A 23130-nucleotide genomic window follows, 5' to 3' on the forward strand; every position below is an offset into this window, starting at 1 on the left:
TTACTGACGCAACAGAACTGTGCTAATTAGAACCATTTGTCAATAGGTGCCCCCTTTTCCTTGTGCCCACTGTGTCAAATAACAATTTATTTTTGTTGCTAAAGCAGTAACTCAAGGTAAAACCTTTGATGGAACAAGATGTGGTTAATGAGATTATCATAAAATGCGGAGCATGAAGTACAAAAGCAACAGGCACGCCCAAGACAGCACTAACCAACAAACTAATTACATTTGGTATGGCATAACAGTTCAACATCTCTCATTTCTCTGTAAATCTTAACAACTTTTTGGTAAGTCTGGGATGTATCATAACAAAATGATATAAGGCGTTTTTGTCACTCTGGAATTGTTTTGCAAACAAACATCACATAAGACAGGAAGGGATTCAGATAATGAGGAGATTCGGACAATAGGGTTTGGGATAAACGGAAGTATACACTAGGCACAATCTTGGTGGTGGTGGTGGTGTGTGTGTGTGTGTGTGTGTGTGTGAAGGGACTGGAATATGCAAGAGACAATACAATATTGTCATGTATTCTATACACTGGGGAAATTTTCTATTAAAAATTTTCCCTCTTGTTCTTTTAAAGGTTTTGTGTTAGAAAAAGAATGTTGCACACCCAAATTAAATACTAGAAATGGGATCTGTAATTTCTGTCAGGAGAATGGTTAGATTACTTGATATATTTGGACACTTATCCCGATTCTTGAGAATTGCCAACTCCTCTAACTTTACAAAGATTGACTACCACTGAAGAAGAAAGCTGTGCACTATTATTTATAAGAGGTAGACCGACACCAGGCACAATTCTAAAGAATGTAACTCTATTGACTTCAATGGAGTTATTCCCAATTCACGCCAGTGCTGATGAGCAGAGACTTGAGAATCAGGCTCAGTGAACAGAATGTCTGTCTTATCGCTGGAATGCGTCTGGAACAGATGTGTTTTCTTAAGTATTTGAAGGAGGAAAGAGAGATGGGGGCTCAGTGAGTATCCATTGGGACGCTGTTCCATGCATAAAGGGCAGTATGTAAGCAGGTGTGAGAGGAGGCAGCAAAAATTATTAGGGTGGAGGATACAGGGTGAAAGAGGTGTAGATGGAGATAAGGGGGCAGCTACAGAAACAGGTGGAGCAAGGGAGAGCTTTTGACAATGAGATTAGGAAGCTTGAATTTAGTACAAAAGACCTCAAACAAAACAGGCGACTGCAATCCAGTGGAGAGACTCAAGCAGAGGGGAGAAGCGAATAGAGCAGCGAGATCTTGGAGCAGCATTCTAAGATACATTCATTTGATTGGTCCTCGTAGTGCCAAATATCACACATTTGCATTATTTCCCTAATCTCTCAGTCAGTTACAGTACAGTACTTTGGAACACGCAGGAAGTTTTTCTAGTCAAAAGGCCCAAATCCTGAAAGGGGCTGATCAAGTGATTTACTTCAATGGGAGTTGGAGGTTCTCAGGACGTTCCAGAATCATGCCTTCCTTTAGCCAGTGGGGAGTTTCCCTGTGGAAAGGTTACAAGGTTTGGCCCCTCAAACACTGGATAAGTACATGCTATGGGTAAAAGGCATTGGAAAGAGCATCTGTCAAATGGCTTTTGAACAGTGTGGAAGGAAGATATCACACAGATGAAACCCACTGACTGTCCGTATCAACCTAATATCTGCTGAGAGACTAACTTTTAAAACATATTATAGATAGAGATGGGCTTGTAATGAAAGCACAGGATCCCCATTGACTCTTTCCAGTGGTTTCAAGGGGAGTCGGATCAGAGCCAAGGAGTCAGGAGACCTGGGTTCCAGCTCTGTTACACAGTGCTCAACCAGACAAGTTACATATGATCTCCACTCCTGAGTGTCTCTTTCTGAAAAAAAAGTGGAGATACTGGTAACCAACCTCACACGGGTGTTGGAGGCCTTATTCATTAATGTTTGGAAAGTGCTCAAAGGTCCTCAGATGGAGTGTGCTATTATGTTATGACAGTCCACTGCATTAGTGCATCTCTCTCAGCTAGGCACCGAAGCACACATATATGGCCCCTGTTACCATATATGTGAGCACCTCTCACTCTTTAGTTTTGTATTTATCCTCACAACACCATTACAAGGTAGGGAGGTGCTATTATACCCATTTTACAGGTTGGGCACGGAGAGGCTTAGTGATTTGCTCAAGATCACACAGGAAGTCTATACTGGAGTCAGGACTTGAAACTAGGTGTCCAATCCTAGGCCATGGCCTAAACCTTTTGGCCGTCTTTCTTCTCCAGCTCCAATATTGAGAGCTGAGTATTTTGAACATAAGGACCCTCAATCTTTGAACAAAACTTCCACCATTGCCAAAGGGTAACCCACAGGCAGAACTAGAGCAGAACACAGTTAACTTGTAAAAGTACCTGCATGTGCATTTGTTAATATTCCCCCATAAGACCAGGCAGGAAGCAAATCTGTTTCAATTTACCTAGGGATTTGCTCTTGAACAAGTGAAGATTATTCACAGTTGACATGATGATCAAAGGATCCCAAGCCCTCCCCCAAAAGACAGACTGTTATTGCTAACATTCATGACTTGTCTGTTCATACAAAAGTCAGATCAGCCAAATTAGTTGTGGTTCTTTTGTAGGTCTGAATACAGCAGCAAAGTTTAAAGCTTGTTATCACAGTCCTCTGTGCTGATACAAAGATACTTTAAAATACAAAAAAAGGTATCAAAATAATGATAAAAAGGACTGACAAATCTACAATGGCAAAACAGCGGAGGCTGAAGTGCTGTTATTCTGCTCATTCCCACCGTGCCTAGGCAGTGCAATATGGGCAACGGAATTGAGACCCTTACAGTAGAAATTAGGGAGCTAAAAGGAAGGAAATTCTAAGGTTGCCACTTTAAGCCAGACGTTGCTTTCAGTTACCTGGTGTAAATCTGGAGAAAGTTCACTTAAGTCAGTGGAGTTTCTCCAGATATTCACCGGTGTAATCAAGGACAAACTGCAGCTCAGAGTTACTGGAACGTAATCTTACACGGTGTAAGGGCAAACCCTCAGCTTAATACGCAGTCTGCACGATGGAAAGATGTACTTGGGCCAGGGGTGAAGGAATCCTTTCCTTGAGGCAGAGTAGTCTTGTCCTGGCTGCTACTCCAGCCCTAGGGCTGTAGTAGCTTGCATAGCTCCATGGGGGAGAGGACTGCATGCCCTCTGGACCCTTTGGCATCGCATTCACCCTTCTCTGGTGCACCTTGCACAATGAGCTCTGCACCAAGGAGAGCACAGACACAGCCCTCCCTAAATCCTGCCTACCCTGCTGAGCAGTACAGGGCCAGTTATTCACAACAGGGACAGGATCTGCCCCACTGATTCACAGGTGTATTTAAAAACCACAAAAAGACCCCATTTGTGGGATAATGGATGAATGTGACAGAACAAAACAGCTCTTTTGCACCCATTGCAGTGTATGTTGCTTCTATCAAATGTACAGTTAGATTTCTTTAAAAATGCACGTTATTCTTAGATCACACTATGCATCATTAGACCACATGAGATCATGTTATTAAATAACTTTGAAAACACCTTATATCCACCTCCACCCTCACACAATATCTTGGTTACCTCCCTCACAGCATTTACACCTGACTCATTAAGGATATGTCTACACTGCAGTAAAACACCCACGTCTGGCCTGTATCAGATGACTCGGGCTGTGGGGCTATACAATCGTAATGGAGTTCTGGACAGAGCCCGGGTCCTAGGACCATCCCCCCTTGCTGGGTCCCAGAGCCCAGGCTCCAGCCCTAACATCTATACTGCAATTTTATAGCCTGAGGCAGCTGACACAGGTCAGCCGCGGGTGTTTTACTGCAGTGCAGGCAAACCCTCAGAGTCATTATTGACTTTTGTGTGGACTGTCCAAACTGATAACTACAAAACTACTTATTTACGCCACAGACTGAACGAAGCCTTGACTCAGATTGTTAGAAGAAGAGGGAAAAACGTTAAAACGGCACTATCAATCTGACAGGTGATCATTTCCAAATGAGAGCTAAAAGGAGCTGCAGGAACAGTGTTTTCCTTCAAATCCCCATCTTGAGTTTGGTAGTTTTTACATCCAATCTTCCTGTTTTAAAATGCATTTTCTCTCCCCTTTTGCTGGCTGAAAGACCCACACAAATAGAAAAAAACTGGCAGATGTCCTACAGCTGCAAATCCTTACACAGACACACAACTTTTTGTGCATGAGCAATCTCTTAGCATGGGGGCCTATCAGGGGAAACAGTGAAAGTGACTATGCACAAAGTACTGTCAAAAAGGCAATGTGAACAAATGGGAAAAAAAAATCCCAGAAATATTTTCTCTCTCAACTTTCAGTTTGAATCCTCTAAGGGGTTACCTATAACAGAATGTAAACAAAAGCTTCAGCCAGAAATAGGCTTTTATCTCCACTATAGTGAGAAATGCTGAAGTGTAGCAGGGTCAGTGTGCAATGCTATAAAGAATGCTCATAGGTTAGACTGCAGGAGCCAAAATTATTCCTTGATGTAACTAAGTCAATGGAGATACACTAGGGGTAAATTTGGCCTCATGAACTCAGTTCAAACTGATAGCTAAGCTTACCCCATGGAAGACCTTTGCAGTCCATATTTTACAACCTGACCACCTAGTTCTTGAGGCTTTTGTTTCATTATGCCTACAGTAGAGGCATGGATTTACTCAGTATCAAACCTTTACTGTAAGAGGTAAGAGAAAACCAGTCTAAATTGTGCTCTCTGTGTAAATCTTCAAGGAAACATGCTATTCAAGAGTATAACCCAACCTGCTGGTTTTAACAGGTAGCCCCTTTACTGTTTGAATCATTTGTATCTGAGAGACTCTCTCTCCCCTCTCAAACCACAGAAAGGTCAGAAGAGAAATCCAAGAAAACAAAACGAAGAGGCTTGGAGTTTTCAGATCTGGATCAGCAATTTTCTTGGCCTTTTGGTCTGACTTCAGTATAATGACCTTCCAGTAGGGATGGTTGAAAATTTTCCATCTAAACTATTGTTTTCAACAGAAATTTTGATTTTTTTTTCTTCAAAAATTTGTCTGCTTTCCCTAGACAATTTCAACTTTTGGTTGAAAAACTTAACGTTTGAAAAGTTTTCAATTCAGAAATTCTGCCAAGGTGTCTCATGGGAGTTGTAGTTCAATTGCCGCATTTCCCCAGGCTCCTCTTTGGCCAGGCTTCCCAGCAAGACTACATCTCCCTTGATACACAGACAGCAAGAATTAAGTTTCCGTAGTACTCCTCTCCCTCTCCTCCACTCCCATTTTCTGAACCATTCTACCATCAAGACATGTTGCAAAGCCTATCTGCTATATTTACCCAGGGAGAAGGACGACTGGGAAAGGAGGGTCTTAGCTCTGTAGGGTAGAGAGGTATTATGACACTGTCAATAGATTAAATTTACTGAATGTGTTTTTATTTAAATTTTAATGCATGTTGCTTATTGTGTCAGGCACATCATATAAAATGAACTAAATGAACAAATAAATAAAATAATATGGCCTGATCTTGCAAATCTTGTTTCGTGTTAGTTGTCCCATCAGTTTCAAGTAAGCATTTCCAAAACCATGCCCATATGTTCATTGGGAAAAGTGTAGCTTACTTTGATCAAAAGAATTAATGGATTAGAAACAAAGGTCAAATGAGGTATCTGAGGAAAAAGTTTATGTAAAGAGTTACTGTGGACAGGCAAAATACACAATGATTCACTTGGCAAACAAGCAGAAATACAGTCATATGAACAATGCCAGAGTGTCAACATTGATTTACGAGCTACCTACATACTACCTACAGTGCATTTACAATGGAATACTTTGGGGGAATATTATATTTTAATATTATTGCATAGACATAAGAACATGAGAACAGCCATACTTGGTTAGACCAAAGGTCCATCTAGCCCAGTATCTTGTCTTCCAACAGAAGGAATGAACAGAACAGGTAATCATGAAGTGATCCTTATTTAGATGCTTATTTATCAACCTGTATTTTTAATCATCATTTTTCACTGGTGTCTGTGAAATGTGCTAGACTGGGATGTCTGGAGACTGAAGCCCTTTATTAGGCCACCTGGTCTGCCACTTCATCCACCAACATGCCCCAACCTCATTCGAGTGGGGATTTCTGTAGGGCTTAGAGAGAAGTTCACTCTCCATGCTCATCCAATCCCTGGCCTCTTTGTGGAGACTGACAAGCATGTCTGCTCATTACTGGGATTACGTGATGAGGACACTTGACTGCTGGGACCTGGAGAACTAACATATTTCACAGCCGACAGACAGTTACAACTTTTGCCATTACAACCTGGGTTGGACTTCAGCTAGGAAGCTAGACAGGAAAGGCTTTGTATGCCATGACCAATCCTTCAGGATGTACTATTTTTAAAGTGATGTCAGTCATAGGATGAGAAATATGGCAAACAGGTGCTATTCTATAAGACAAACAACTCTGAACATCTGTAAAGCAGCTACTTGTTCTAACTTTTTTATAAAACATTCCTTTCTTGTAAACAATCTTCCAGTCTGTCCATAAAATAATAAGATTTTCAAGTAAAAGTTGACCAAAGGTCTCATATTGTTGTTCTTTCACTCTTAGTTTGGAGCACGTTGTTAACACTAGCTCATTATAGCTAAAAACAAAGAAAGTATTTAATTTATTCCTTTGTGAAATTGGGTTCGGGTGCCCCCGAAGTTACAATTACGCTACAATTGCAGTCTGCAAGGGTATCTTTAAAACAAACTATTTCCTTTCACAAACTGTGTTTATCACCCATGTAACGATAAACCCCAGTCTCTCATATATGTCAGCTATCAGGAATTCATTACATTGTCTGTGTTATGTTATGCCAGTCGGTAGTTATCTTTGCAGCCCACAGGCTAGAATGGAAATCCAATGTGTCAGCTATTTAAAGAAAATGGAAGCCCTCCTCCAGCAATTTAATTAACTTTCAGACAGCATGGGTTTGGCCTGAAATTACTGTGGAAAATATGATCTGAGATTATCTGCCTGAAAGTAAGCTTTTAAAAAGGTAACTTTCCTGACACTGCACACAGTACTTAATCTGATATTAATCAACTTTTTCTTGCTGCTAGAAGCACAAGATTTAGGACTGTCAATCTTCATTTCAGTTGTGCCCTGTCTGTTTCAGTCATGCCCCAGAAGCTATACAAATCTGAATAGAATGGAACTCACAACTATCACTGATAGAAAATATATTCTCTTAATAAAAAGGATTATGCTATAAAGACTAAAGAAAACAAATAGTCGGATTGTACCACACTATGTATATAAGGAGGTGGATAATCAGATCTCTCTTTATATTACAAAGACTTTAATACAGCATTAATAAAACATAGTGTCGTACAATATCAGATTGGTGAATATACTTATATTAAAGTGAGCTGTAGCTCAAGAAAGCTTATGCTCAAATAAATTGGTTAGTCTCTAAGGTGCCACAAGTACTCCTTTTCTTTTTGCGAATACAGACTAACACGGCTGCTACTCTGAAACCTGGGGAAAGATAGTTTGCTAATTTTCCAGAGCAGCATCATGCTATATATTGCATATTTACACGATGAATAATTACCAGAAGACCCAATCTATTAATTTCATTACCCCTCGAGACATTAACTTTATAAAAATCAAGTTAAAAGTGGAGTCCCAAAAATGAATACAACACAAATATTTTTCTAACCATTAACCATGCCAGAAGCTGCAACGTGAATCTAACATAGACTACATACAAAAAGATCTTATTGGAATTTACAGGTTCAAGTCATTCTCAGCTGAGGATTGTAGCTTTTTCTGTTTCACCAAACACATGGTCGTGAATTAAAGAATTAATGTGTTGGTGGTGGGATTTTTTGGGGGGAAGGGATTGAGAGGAGATTTGATGTGTTATAGGAATTTCAATTTAAGTTCAAGCATGCAATTGATCACAATGCACAGGGCACTACTGAAAAGTGAATACAAGCAAAACAATCTTTCTTTTCTCCTTGAACAAAACTGACCACATTATCATTACTGGAAAACAAAGGGCCAAAGATCTGCAACAACCGAAAACAAACTCAGATGTAACTCAACAGCACAACAGTAAAGCTATATCAAAGGTCAAGCGTCTGGCCATATCAAACGTAACAATGTCCCATTAAATACATAGATTGGCTGTGCAGTGCGCACTGCTATGACACATTCTTACACATCTCCTGATAAACACATTCAGTATAATTATCCTGGCCGGGATCACAAATTTAGTAAACAGGAAAAGGAACCACACTGCTCATGATTGATAAAAAAAATGGCAAGCTGCATCATTTTCACTTTGTTGCCACCTCTGCTAATAATTGCTCTTGGAACCAGCAGTAACTTTAGACTGCACATTAGAGGCTGATACTGTCCAAAGCACACGACTAGCTGTGCTGACATCTACATCCTCCGTACAATAAACATATCATGGGTGAAATTTTCAAAGTGACTTAGAAGTGGGGCAGACCTCATCTACGTCAGAAAGATGGATTTCCAATGAGATTTTCAGAAAGCCTTTGACAAGTTCCCTAACCACAGGCTCTGAAGCAAAGTAAGCTGTCATGGGGTAAGAGGGATGGTCTTCTCATGGATCGGTAACTAGTTAAAAGATAGGAAACAAAGGGTAGGAATAAATGGTCAGTTTTCAGAATGGAGAGAGGTAAATAGTGGTGTACCCCACAGGTCTGTACTGGGACCAGCCTCATTCAATGTATTCATAAATGATCTGGAAAAAGGGGTAAACAGTGAGGTGGCAAAATTTGCAGATGATACAAAACTACTCAAAATAGTTCAGACCCAGGCACACTGCAAAGAGCTACAAAAGGATCTCTCAAAACTGGGTGACTGGGCAAACAAAATGGCAGATGAAATGTAATGTTGATAAATGCAAAGTAATGCACGTTGGAAAACATAATCCCAACTCTACATATAAAATGATTGGGTCTAAATTAGTGGTTACCACTCAAGAAAGAGATCTTGGAGTCACTGTGGATAGTTTTCTGAAAACATCTGCTCAGCATAAAGTGAAAGTCAAAAAAGCAAACAGAATGTTGGGAATCATTTAGAAAGGGATAGATAATAAGACAGAAAATATCATATTGCCTCTATATAAATCCATGGTACGCCCACATCTTGAATACTGTGTGCAGATGTGGTCGCCCCATCTCAAAAAAGATATATTGGACTTGGAAAAGGTTCAGAAAAGGGCAACAAAAGAGATTAGGGGTATGGAACGGCTGCCATATTAGGAAAGATTAATCAGACTGGGACTTTTCAGCTTGGAAAAGAGACGACTAAAGGGGGATATGATAGAGGTCTATAAAATCATGACTGGTGTGGAGAAAGTAAATAAGGAAATATTATTTACTCCTTCTCATAACACAAGAACTAGGGGTCACCAAATGAAATTAATAGGCAGCAGATTTAAAACAAACAAAAGGAAGTATTTTTTCACACAACGCACAGTCAACCTGTGGAACTCCTTGCCAGAGGATGTTGTGAAGGCCAAGACTAAAACAGGGTTCAAAAAATAACCAGATACATTCATGGAGGATAGGTCCATCAATAGCTATTAGCCAGGATGGGCAGGGATGGTGTCCCTAGCCTCTGTTTGCTGGAAGCTGGGAATGGGCAACAGGGGATGGATCACTTGATGATTACCTGTTCTGCTCATTCCCTCTGGGGCACCTGGCACTGGCCACTGTTGGAAGTCAGGATATTGGGCTAGATGGACGTTTGGTCTGACCCAGTATGGCCGTTCTTCTGTTCTTATATGAGATATTAATATGGATAGCTATTCAAAAATGCCTATGGACCAGGTTTTTAAGGGTATTTAGGTGCCTAAAAATGCAGATAGGTACATCTGAAAATCCATTTAGTCTCCCATCCGCACCTTTAGAACCTGGCTGCAAGTTCAATTTTCAAAAATGTCTAAGTGGCTACGTCCCGTTTTCAAAAGTGGCGTAGGCACTTCGATTTTTAGAAAATCTTAAAAGTCAATAGGACTTAGACTCCTAAGTCACTTTTTAAAATGGGACTTAGTCACTTACGCATTTTTGAAAATTTTACCTCCTCTGGAAATCCCTCTTTCTGAGCTAAATAAAGGCCTATCCTAGTCCTAATTCCTCAGGCCAAGATTCTGTTGCCTATATAAGAATTAACCTGAGAAAGACAAAAATCAGAGGCTCTTTATCTTCCAGATGCCAGAGGCCATTTTGCTGACTTATTGCAAAGTCCGGGGCTTTGCCTTACAGTAGGATTTTCAAGTAAGCAAACACTATGTTCTCTGAAAATAAGAGCTTTCAAAAAAGTGCTCTCTCGCTCAGCAGCTGCTACAATTTCTTGGACCATGACTGTTCCCTTTCCTTTGGCCATCACCAACGGGGTCAGCCCACATTCAAGACTCCCACTGACTTCAATGGGAGTTCAATGCACAGATCAACATCAGGGTATGAACCATACTTAAAAAAACCCTTCAAACCTAGTAACTCCTTTTCCATGCACAGCTTCAATTTGCAGGTCCAAAAAATTCCTTTTACCACCAGAAGTGTGAAAATCAACCAGGCCCAGAAGGAATCACTTAAAACTCTCTGAAGTGTAGCCCATTTTCAGCTCTTTGCAAGCAAATCCCTAGATTGGTCCTGTATTTACTGCAGGTTCATTGAAAATAAAATCCCACGTTAAAAAGTTAATTGTCGCAATATCAAGTAAACAAAATCTCATGACAACCACTATCCAAACTGATTCAAAATCCAGTTCGAAGCTGATGAAGAACAACTAATACAGCAGAAACCAGATACTGATAACAGGGAAGATTGCTAAAATACTACACTTGCATAAATGACGACACTGTGTCTGGAATGTATTCTTCCTATCAAAGGAGGGTTTGGCACAAAAGACCTGTTTCATAATATTTTTGTAAGATATGCCGTTAAATGAGCTAGTTTCCTTACCACTGATGACCCAAATAATCGCTCTTGAGATGCAGAACTGAATTCCTTCTTTTGGCTATAGTGTTCATCTAGAGGAGTCTTGCACACACATTTGGTTTTAATTCATATTTTATGACCCATTCTGGAACAATTATAGCAGCTGCACCATTGCACAAAAAAAGCACTTTCAGGATGGGAGCGGCACTGTAAAAAGAACGGTCTGAAGTAATTCATTTTGCATTTCAGTAGCATCTTCTCTGTGATGATCTCAACACATTTTTGCAAACAGGAATGAGTTGAGCTGCACAGCATCTTGGTGACGTAGGGAAATACATTATCTCCATTTTTCAGATAGGCAAATGGAGGCACAGTGAGTTTAAGTGACTTGGTGAGGGTCATAACTGGGGACAGAACTCCTGGGCCCAGTCCAGCGTTTTAGCCACAAGATCATCTTTTCCTCTCAAGGGCCTGACCTTGAACCATTAAAGTCAATAGGAGTTTTGTGACGGATTTTGGTGGAAGACAGACCAGGCTCTTGAGAAGCAGGGTTCCTGGTTAAAAGAACCCAAACTTACTTGACAACTATCCCTTTATTACAAAAAGCTGAAGCAAACTATTGTTGGCTTTTGCAATCTGAAGCAAGCTGCTAGTTACTGCAGGCAAGCAGGTAGCTCAGTATCCTGCATTTACAAAGCGTCACTTGCAAGCTCTTGTAGCAGAAGTGTAAACAAGCCATCCTTCCTATGTGGAAATTCAGCCCATAGTAAAACATTAACATGACTAAAGCTGACCTTCTGAATTTCTGTTTGTTCAGTGAGCTGTTTCTAATTGAAGGTCTCTTCCCTCAGATCCTATAGCTTTTACTTTTTTTCCCATAAGTCGGTTATTGCACCCAAGGAACAGAGTTTAACAGGTAGAAAGTGATTTCAAGGGTAAACGCTGTCTGATTATGTGGCATTAGGTAGCTAAACAAAAGCCACTCGGAGTCTCACACCAGCTACAATACAACTGTCAGGTCAAGTGCATGAAGGGTGAGGCCCCTGCAGGGCAGCTGCAAAAGAAAGCAAGGCATTGATCTCCAAAGAGGGCAGCTGACAAACTCCATCTTTCTGTGCATGCATTAGCACTATGCACAGACAGGGTCGTTAGGAGCTTCACAAACATGGATCCAAGACAAAGGACAGTCCTGGTCTCTAATGTGAAAAGGTGGTAGCATTTATTTCGTCCCACCTTCCAGGAACCGCAGATTAGATGGTGTGATTTGACTAGAATGGTTTGGAACAGAATGTTTGAATTCAGAAGCCATTCACAAAACAATCACTTCACTATATGAACTCAAAAGATTTTTGTCTGGCATGGCAGTGATTTTACTTCTTCAGTTACTGCATGAGGCTGGGGTTTTTTCTATGCTGCTGATGGTAGTAAAATGATTGCTTAAAACACAAAGCAAACCTAAGAAAGAGAGCCATTAAGCACATACATTTTATAAAGAGAAATGTTATTACCTGGAATAGTCACCTTTAGCTTCCTACAATTGAAAAATAGTGACAAAATTAAAACACAATCTCTTCAAAAGTCTTGAGTATTAACTTTGCTATTCTCAGCATTGTTAATTTTTGCTTTTTGGCTAAATCCTGACTTCAGTTCTAGTCATGCTACCCCAGGGAAATCACTGGAGTTGCATGCATATATGTAAGAGAATAGAATTTGGCCCCTAGCGTTTGCGTTGTAGGTTATCCACCTGCACCAGTGTTCACGCTGCTCCCAAAACACTGATAATTTCACATTCAAACTCCATGTCACTTTTAAGAGATATAAACAGAAAGACCCATTCTCTCTCCTTTAATCAGCTACATCCTGCGAAAAGCAAACATTGCAAGAAGGTCAGCGGTTGTGATGGATCCGTGTTCATTGAGGATGAAAACAATCATTCACTCAGACCAAGCCAACACACCTCACCTTGCATTTGTCAATGAAAACTTAGTTAAACCACTTTTAAGAAAGAGATTGTGTTCAATCACAGACTGTACCATAAACAGATTGTAAATCTAATGACAAAAAATAACTTGAACAAGGTTAATGATTTGACATAGAATTAGTGGTGAGGAAAATATTTATTTTTACCAAAACAGAGAGAAAAACAATTAGATTTTTTTTTTAGTCCTCTTAAAGGAAAATTCATATAAATAGTGTAGTAACTTTTAGCTACAATACTCTATTTCTCTTTCCCCTCCAACATCTCGTGCCATTAAAAGAAAAGGAGTACTAGTGACCTTAGAGACTAACCAATTTAATTGCTCAAATAAATTGGTTAGTCTCTAAGGTGCCACTAGTACTCCTTTTCTTTTTGCGAATACAGACTAACACGGCTGCTACTCTGAAATCGTGCCATAAAAACAGCCACATGTCAATTATTTGTGGCACAGGAGGAAGTGACAAACAGGTTAGAAACTTGCTGTAATATCTACAGACCTGATTGAATCACTCTGTTCAATGATCTTTCTTACAGGAAAAGGTTACACTTGATTTCCCACTCTCCAACCTGAATTGTTTGAATAGTAAATCCCATAACGGGCCTGAATAAAATAGCAGCTCCCCAGTCATTCACAAACGATATGCAAAATCTAGCACAAATAAACCAAAAATTGCTGCAAACATGCCTAAGTTTCAAAGTTGTGGGTTATGTTAAAAAGCAACTACACACACACACGCGGATAGTCTTACCTGTAAAATCAGGGCTGCTAATCTGAAGATTGTCTCACTTTCTACCTCAATCTGCCCCTGTTTACATAAAGAGGAAAACATTAACATGCATATCCTGACTCAGCAGTGAAGGGACACAGCCCAGGACTACTGAATCTGGGAGGCTGTCACATTACTCTGTACCTCTAGGTCTCGCTCAATTGCAGACCATACCACTGCAATGAGGGAAGGGGGAGGGAAGAATTGCCAAGTAAAGTTTTAGTAACTTTGCCATTTGTGGGTTTAATTTTTTTAGATTAATTCAAGAAAGTAAATTCTGAAAACAGGATTCAGGGAGAGAAGAGAGGGAGCTGCTATTTGAATGTATCGGTGGTGTACAATGAACCACTTCTTTGTCTCTGCAATTTAGTACATTCAGGTCCTACAAGTTTCGCCAGACCAGTTGGCTGCACTCAGGTCACAGATATGATATTTTGCTCTTTGGTGTGTGTCTTTGCCTCTCTCTCTCTCTTCCAGTCACCATTCAGTTCATCTTGTAATTGCATATTTTCTGCATAAATCTTTATTGATTGCAACTGGCTAGACGTACCCTGTCGAAGCACAGGGGCCCAGTCCTGCACACCTAAAAAGTAATGAGACGTTTGAGTGCACAACGGACGTGGGATTGAGCCAAAGATAAGTACATCTTAAAACATGGCAACTCCTCAGGGCAAGGACCTAGTTCGTTATTTTTCAGAGTAACAGCTGTGTTAGTCTGCATCCGCAAAAAGAAAAGGAGTACATGTGGCACCTTAGAGACGAACAAATTTATTTGAGCATAAGCTTTCGTGAGCTACAGCTCACTTCATCAGATGCATGCAGTGGAAAATACAGTGAGGAGATTTTATATACACAGAGAACATGAAACAATATGTGTTATCATACACACTGTAACAAGAGTGATCACATAAGATGAGCTATTACTAGCAGGAGAGAAAAAAACCTTTTGTAGTGATAATCAAGGTGGGCGATTTCCAGTAGTTGACAAGAACGTGTGAGGAACAGTAGCAGGGGGAAAATAAACATGGGGAAAGTGTTTTACTTTGTGTAATGACACATCCACTCCCAGTCTTTACTCAAGCCTAAATTAATGGTGTCCAGTTTGCAAATTAATTCCAATTCAGCAGTCTCTCCTTGGAGTCTGTTTTTGAAGTTTTTTTGTTGAAGAATTGCCACTTTTAGGTCTGTAATCGAGTGACCAGAGAGATTTGAAGTGTTCTCCAACTGGTTTTTGAATGTTATAATTCTTGACGTCTGATTTGTGTCCATTTATTCTTTTCCGTAGAGACTGTCCAGTTTGACCAATGTACATGGCAGAGGGACATTGCTGGCACATGATGGCATATATCACATTGTAGATGGTTGATGTCTAGGTGAATGAGCCTCTGATAGTGTGGCTGATGTGATTAGGCCCTATGATGGCGTCCCCTGAATAGATATGTGGACACAGTTGGCAACGGGCTTTGTTGCAAGGATAGGTTCCTGGGTTAGTGGTTTTGTTGTGTGGTGTGTGGTTGCTGGTGAGTATTTGTTTCAGGTTGGGGGGCTGTCTGTAAGCAAGGACTGGCCTGTCTCCCAAGATCTGTGAGAGTGATGGGTCATCCTTCAGGATCGGTTGTAGATCCTTGGTGATGCATTGGAGAGGTTTTAGTTGGGGGCTGAAGGTGACGGCTAGTGGCGTTCTGTTATTTTCTTTGTTGGGCCTGTCCTGTAGTAGGTGACTTCTGGGAACTCTTCTGGCTCTGTCAATCTGTTTCTTCACTTCAGCAGGTGGGTATTGTAGCTGCAAGAATCCTTGCTAGAGATCTTGTAGGTGTTTGTCTCTGTCTGAGGGGTTGGAGCAAATGCGGTTGTATCGGAGAGCTTGGCTGTAGACAAGGGATCGTGTGGTGTGATCTGGGTGACAGCTGCAGGCATGTAGGTAAGTACAGCGGTCAGTAGGTTTCCAGTATAGGGTGGCGTTTACCTGACCATCGCTTATTAGCACCGTAGTGTCCAGGAAGTGGATCTCTTGTGTGGACTCGTCCAGGCTGAGGTTGATGGTGGGATGGAAATTGTTGAAAACCTGGTGGCTGAATTTTGTGACTTTGTCCTCACCCATAGCTATTTCACATTTGGGGACAATGTATACCTTCACTGCTACCCGCATGGCCCCACAGTATGCCAACATTTTTATGGCTGACTTAGAACAATGCTTCCTCAGCTCTCGTCCCCTAATGCCCCTACTCTACTTGGGCTACATTGATGACATCTTCATCATCTGGACCCATGGAAAAAAGCCCTTGAGGAATTCCACCATGATTTCAACTATTTCCATCCCACCGTCAACCTGGACCAGTCCACACAAGAGATCCGCTTTCTGGACACTACGGTGCTAATAAGCGATTGTCACATAAACACCACCCTATACCGGAAACCTACTGACTGCTATTCCTACCTGCATGCCTGCAGCTTTCACCCAGATCACACCACACGATCCCTGGTCTACAGCCAAGCTCTACGATACAACCGCATTTGTTCCAACCCCTCAGACAGAGACAAACACCTACAAGATCTCTAGCAAGGATTCTTGCAGCTACAATACCCACCTGCTGAAGTGAAGAAACAGATTGACAGAGCCAGAAGAGTACCCAGAAGTCACCTACTACAGTACAGGCTTAACAAAGAAAATAACAGAACGCCACTAGCCGTCACCTTAAGCCCCCAACTAAAACCTCTCCAACGCATCATCAAGGATCTACAACCTATCCTGAAGGACGACCCATCACTCTCACAAATCTTGGGAGACAGGCCAGTCCTTGCCTACAGACAGCCCCCCAACCTGAAGCAAATACTCACCAGCAACCACACAACAGAACCACTAACCCAGGAATCTATCCTTGCAACAAAGCCTGTTGCCAACTGTGTCCACATATCTATTCAGGGGACACCATCATAGGGCCTAATCACATCAGCCACACTATCAGAGGCTCGTTCACCTGCACATCTACCAGTGTGATATATGCCATCATGTGCCAGCAATGCCCCTCTGCCATGTACATTGGTCAAACTGGACAGTCTCTACGTAAAAGAATAAATGGACACAAATCAGATGTCAAGAATTATAACATTCATAAACCAGTCGGAGAACACTTCAATCTCTCTGGTCACTCGATTTCTGATCTCAAAGTGACTATCCTTCAACAAAAAAACTTCGAAAACAGACTCCAAGGAGAGACAGCTGAATTGGAATTAATTTGAAATTGGATACAATTAACTTAGGCTTGAACAGAGACTGGGAGTGGTTGAGTCATTATACTAAGTGAAACTATTTTCCCTTGTTTATTCCTCCCCCCCCCCACTGTTCCTCAGAGGTTCTTTTGACAGGTTTCAGAGTAACAGCCGTGTTAGTCTGTATTCGCAAAAAGAAAAGGACGACTTGTGGCACCTTAGAGACTAACCAATTTATTTGAGCATGAGCTTTCGTGAGCTACAGCTCACTTCATCGGATGCATACCATGGAAACTGCAGCAGACTTTATATACACACAGAGAATATGAAACAATACCTCCTCCCACCCCACTGTCCTGCTGGTAATAGCTTATCTAAAGTGATCATCAAGTTGGGCCATTTCCAGCACAAATCCAGGTTTTCTCACCCTCCACCCCCCCACACAAATTCACTCTCCTGCTGGTGATAGCGCATCCAAAGTGACAACTCTCTACACAATGTGCATGATAATCAAGTTGGGCCATTTCCTGCACAAATCCAGGTTCTCTCACTCCCCCACCGCCATACACACACAAACTCACTCTCCTGCTGGTAATAGCTCATCCAAAGTGACCACTCTCCAAGTTTAAATCCAAGTTAAACCAGAATATCTGGGGGGGCGGGGTAGGAAAAAACAAGGGGAAATAGGCTACCTTGCATAATGACTTAGCCACTCCCAGTCTCTATTTAAGCCTAAATTAATAGTATCCAATTTGCAAATGAATTCCAATTCAACAGTCTCTCGCTGGAGTCTGGTTTTGAAGTTTTTCCTGTTGTAATATCGCAACTTTCATGTCTGTAATCGCGTGACCAGAGAGATTGAAGTGTTCTCCGACTGGTTTATGAATGTTATAATTCTTGACATCTGATTTCTGTCCATTTATTCTTTTACGTAGAGACTGTCCAGTTTGACCAATGTAAATGGCAGAGGGGCATTGCTGGCACATGATGGCATATATCACATTGGTGGATGTGCAGGTGAACGAGCCTGGATTTGTGCTGGAAATGGCCCAACTTGATGATCACTTTAGATAAGCTATTACCAGCAGGACAGTGGGGTGGGAGGAGGTATTGTTTCATATTCTCTGTGTGTATATAAAGTCTGCTGCAGTTTCCACGGTATGCATCCGATGAAGTGAGCTGTAGCTCACGAAAGCTCATGCTCAAATAAATTGGTTAGTCTCTAAGGTGCCACAAGTACTCCTTTTCTTTCAGAGGTTCTTGTTAACTCCTGGAAATGTGCTGGAAATGGCCCACCTTGATTAGCACTTCAAAAGGTTTTCTCTCCCCCCCACCCCACTCTCCTGCTGGTAATAGCTCATCTTAAGTGATCACTTTCCTTACAATGTATATTTTTTCATGGTCTGTGTGTACATATAAAATCTCCTCACTGTACTTTCCACTTTATGCATCCGATGAAGTGAGCTGTAGCTCACGAAAGCTTATGCTCTGATAAATTGGTTAGTCTCTAAGGTGCCACAAGTCCTCCTTTTCTTTTTGCAAATACAGACTAAAAGGGCTGCTACTCTGAAACATCTCCTCAAAGAATTTACAAGTCAAGACCCTTATCTTGCGAACACCCCACCTTGGCACATGTGAATGGGCCCATTCTCACCTTTGTCAGGCAGATGCATAAGTGTTTGCAGGAACTGGGATTTCTACCACATTCCAACACCAGCAGCTAGGCTAGGGGCAGCATCTAGTTGCTTACATTTGGACTTCTGGGTTAGGGAAAATATCCCCTTGCCACTTGCATAAAGGGCAGAGTGGGGCCAATGAATTTTCAAACAGTAAATATTTTCATTTTTACAGGGGAGAATACTGAACATGTGACACCCGCCTCTCATAACTCAAGCCTCAGCACACTCTGAGCCTCGTGGGAATTTCAGGAGTTCTGCATGGACGAGGTAAGATGCAGTAATGTGATGCTCCAGAGAATTACAGAGAGACAGCAAGAGTCAAAGTTTGCCTCACACGGCTCACCAGGTTAATGCAGTTTCCAACACATTAGTTTCCACAGCCAACCATACACAAGGAAGTGATGTGACTAGCATCATGTCTGGCTGCCTTTGACTTCCCTCACCCTATAGATCAGATACCCAATTTTGCAGCTCCATGAACTGGAGTATGAAATCGAGCAAGACTTAAATCTACAACCTCTGGGATTGTAATCCAATGCCTTAACCACTCAACCACCAGGCCTCAGAGAGAGAGAGAGAGATCTTGAGCCACATTGCTTTACAGTAGCTGAGGACCACAGAGGCTGAATTCAAAGTGAGCTGGCAAATAATTCACAGTTTTCACAGAAAGGTCGTTTTCTGCTGATGCTGCCAGCAGTACAAGCCATTTCTCAATCTCCCTCCCCCCCCCCCACTCCCAGCAAGCCTGTCAAGAATGTTAGATGACAAGGAATGTCCCCCTTCCAACAGGTGTTGTTGCTACTACGACAGGGAAGTGATCTCTAGGCCGTCCTGAGACTATGAGCATTCTGTACAGATGTGTTTTATTCATGCCAAATAAGTGTCACAAATAACAAAAGGTTTCAGAGTAACAGCCGTGTTAGTCTGTATTCGTAAAAAGAAAAGGAGTACTTGAGGCACCTTAGAGACTAACACATTTATTTGAGCATAAGCTTTCATGAGCTACAGCTCACTTCATCGGATGCATACCGATGAAGTGAGCTGTAGCTCACAAAAGCTTATGCTCTAATAAATGTGTTAGTCTCTAAGGTGCCACAAGTCCTCCTTTTGTTTTTGTGAATACAGACTAACACGGCTGCTACTCTGAAACCTGTTGTTATGATCAGTTGTGACTGTCAGAAGAATCTGCACAGTCTGTTGAATTAATCTGCTGTTTAGAAAGAAGTAGGCACACCTACTGGTACATGAGATCCAGTGGGTCTCTAAGGAACGTTAAACACAGTGTTACAATACATGTCTGTTAATCATGGCAGAACCCACTTAGCGGTAACCATACCACTACGGTATACTTAAAAGCATGCATAAGTGTTGCTAATGGATGGAGCACAGGACTAGAATCCGGGATGTCTGAGTTTTATTCCCAATTCTGCCACTGTGAATCACCATGGGACCATGGGCAAGTTACTTACTCTCTATGCCTCCGTTTATCCTTCTATAAAATGGGGCTAATACTTGGCTACCTGGCAGGGATGGTGTGATGCTTAATGTTTGCAAAACTCTTTGAAGATGAAAAGCTAAGTGAAACACTTATCATTAATAACAATTATGATTATTATTATACCAATCTTAAATATGTATTTACGTGGCTGTAAATACACATTTTAAGAGGTGCTGGGGCTCTCCTATGCATGTTGTGATGTTTTTTTAAACATAATTACATAATAATAATTACTATTAACAAACAACAACATGACAATTGACTGAACAAAGCTCTTTAGCCAGGATATTAAGAGGCTGGCATTCAAATCCATTCAATCATGCAACAGGGATTGCTTTGAGTGTCGTTTCAGCCTCCATCCTAAGATTTTGTTGATCCATGTCCCTGCGTCCGTGTATTCTTTTGCTTGTGAATTATAATTCGGGGCATGTTATTAATTGTGTTGCTCCCCATATTGACCTATTTTGGACAGAACATTGCAACTAACTTTACAAGCACCGTCTTCCTCATTCCTTTACAGCAAGGCGCATTGCTCGTGGAATGGAAACATACTGCACATTCAACACCGAAATTCTAAGTTTGATAATTCTGCACACCACAGTGCCATGAAAAAATGCATTCTGGATAGTTATAAAAATCCGAGTCTATTAGATGGAAGCCAAATTAGCACCCATAATAGCTGGGGAGGGTGAGGGGGGACACAGATGACATACCACAGGGCTGGGGAGCATTACTATCATAGAAGGCATAATAGGCCTGCTTCTCCACAGCCTTGCACCTTGTGTAGACATTTACTCCTGTGCAACATGAGGTCAGATTCTAAGGTCATGTAAATCAAGCTTAGCTCCACTAACTTCCGTGGAATGATACCAATTTATATCAGCTGAGGATCTGGCCCAAGCACTCAGCATTACACAGGCCTCAATCACCATGCAAGGCAGTGAAGAATCAGACCCAGTGTTTTCAGGGGAGCTGCAGATCTTACTATACCTTTAAAACAAGGTGATGACTTCACTACCCCCAACTGTTGCAAGCATGTCTCATGGCCTTGCATTCCCCAGTCTTTTCAGACTCTTGCATGAGTGCATTGGTAGATGAAGAGGCTCTAGGAGCCCTTTCTTTCCCTAGGGCCAGCTGTACTCTGGCCTTATCTTTAGGACACAGTGGACTGTTTTCAATTATTGTTTATTATTTGTATGAAAGTCACACCTAGAAATCCCACTGTGCAAGGTGCTGTACAAACTGGGGGCAAAGGGGGGGGAGCACATGCCCTGAAGAGTGTAAAATCTAGACAGAGATGTAGGGAAAACAGAGGCACAGAGAGAAGAAGTGACTTACCCAACGCCACACATCAGGTCAGAGCCAGGGCTTAAAGCCAAGTCTCCTACCACTCATTCCATGCCCTAACCACTAACCCATGCTTGTGGGTGGACTCCAATCTGTACATCAACATGTGTTCATTCAAAAGGCTGGGAAGCCTTTCCAACAAAGCCAGGCAGTACTCTGAGTTTGTAACAATCCCAAACTGGCGGAGCTGCGTGTGGTTCCAGGTTCTGCGATGACAGTTCAGCACTACTCCAGCAATCATAGCAATTTTCAAAACCAGAGGGGAACGACACACTGATAAAGATTAATTTGCATGTCCTGGGATGGCTGGACCATTTAAGCATAAGTTTAGGCAAGTAGGCCAAGGGGCTGGGAGCTAGGTCTGCAGCATGCTCTGAGAACCACCTGTCGAACATGAAGATTGGATATTTTCCTAGAGTTATCCCAAGCGGGAAAAAGGTTACCAGCAAGAGGTTAAGTAGATAGATGTAATTCAGATCATGGCATCTGATTCTTACACATTTCAAATGTAAATAAGTCTAGCCAGAATCAAACGAGCTGCTCCAGGAAGGGGATGGAATTGATATTTTTCAATTAAGCTTTGCAGTAAGGACCAATTGTTTTAACTGAAGAGCCAAATTCATCTGCCAGTGTAGCTTTCCAGAAGTCCATGGGTTTACAGCAGGACGGACTCTGGCGCAACTTGTCCAGGTGGCTCTTGTGAGGCAGAATAATGTTAGACTAATAATAGGACTTAGCAGCTGTCCAAGCTGAGTGGTAAGTACTGTCGAGCAGGAGAGCATCAATATTCACAATGAGTAGTAAAGGCCAAGTCCTGCCTTCTCAGGGCAGAATTTGGGCCCTAATTCATCAAAGAAAGAATTTAAGCATGTACTTCAGGCTCACTAAAGAGAGAGAGAGAGGACCACAGCACGTGCTGTAAAGTGTTTCAAGGGAGACAACTGGCTGTACGTGGACACAGTGTAAGTGAATGCAGTAATAAGAATGCAGAACAAGGCCCACCTTTCTACCTTCTTGGCCATCACTACCAGTTCCCAAAGCAGATCAGTGCAATTATCTCTGGGATGTCTGACAGCCCAATGGCAAAGTATTAGTCAATGAAAATCAGATCCTCACCTTGTAAACAGCTCTACAACTCTCCTTTTGATAAAATCATTCGGGAGTGACAGTCTCAAGCAAGGGAGTGGCTCTAACGATGGAAGGTGTGGTGAGTAGGAACAACCTGTTATCATATGACAAAGGTAGCTATGGAGGACTAAAGTAGGCCAAGCAAATGTAACAACTCACTCTTCCAGGGAGGCTACATTGGATAACATGATCAAATGAAGCAAACACTAATAAGAGATGAATACCCAGTAATTGAAAAGAGATACCTAGGGGCCCTATTTTGATCACTGACATTTATGTGTGCATCTTAATTATAGGCAGAGCTAACAGTGTCACCTAGAGGTAAGAATGCCCCACACATCCAATTATCAGACCCTGTTTTCAGTGGCTTACAACTTTGCCAAAGTTAAATTATTTGGACTGAAATTTTCCACGCCAGGCATCTGTCTCCACTGATATTTTTGGGGAAAGTTTTATATTAAACAGTTGAGGCTATTTCTCAGAGTGAGATAAGGGAAAATACACTATTTTGCTCATGGTTTGTTGAGACACTTTGG

At 41.6% G+C, this 23130-nt stretch overlaps 1 protein-coding gene across 4 annotated transcripts in view; it reads right to left on the minus strand.

Annotated features, from left to right (window-relative positions):
* FRMD4B (FERM domain containing 4B) overlaps positions 1-23130 on the minus strand; it is a 145942-nt gene that overhangs the window by 44919 nt on the left and 77893 nt on the right. For all 4 annotated transcript variants that reach the window (XM_078853549.1, XM_078853547.1, XM_073351065.2 and 1 more), the window contains exons 6-7: positions 13715-13771; positions 12496-12518 (exon numbers count right to left, since the gene is read on the minus strand). In XM_078853549.1, coding sequence (XP_078709675.1) covers positions 12496-12518; positions 13715-13771 — 80 coding nt within the window. The remainder of the gene's footprint in view (positions 1-12495; positions 12519-13714; positions 13772-23130) is intronic.

Source organism: Lepidochelys kempii, chromosome 7 (assembly GCF_965140285.1).
Source record: "Lepidochelys kempii isolate rLepKem1 chromosome 7, rLepKem1.hap1, whole genome shotgun sequence".
NCBI classification, from domain to species: domain Eukaryota; kingdom Metazoa; phylum Chordata; order Testudines; family Cheloniidae; genus Lepidochelys; species Lepidochelys kempii.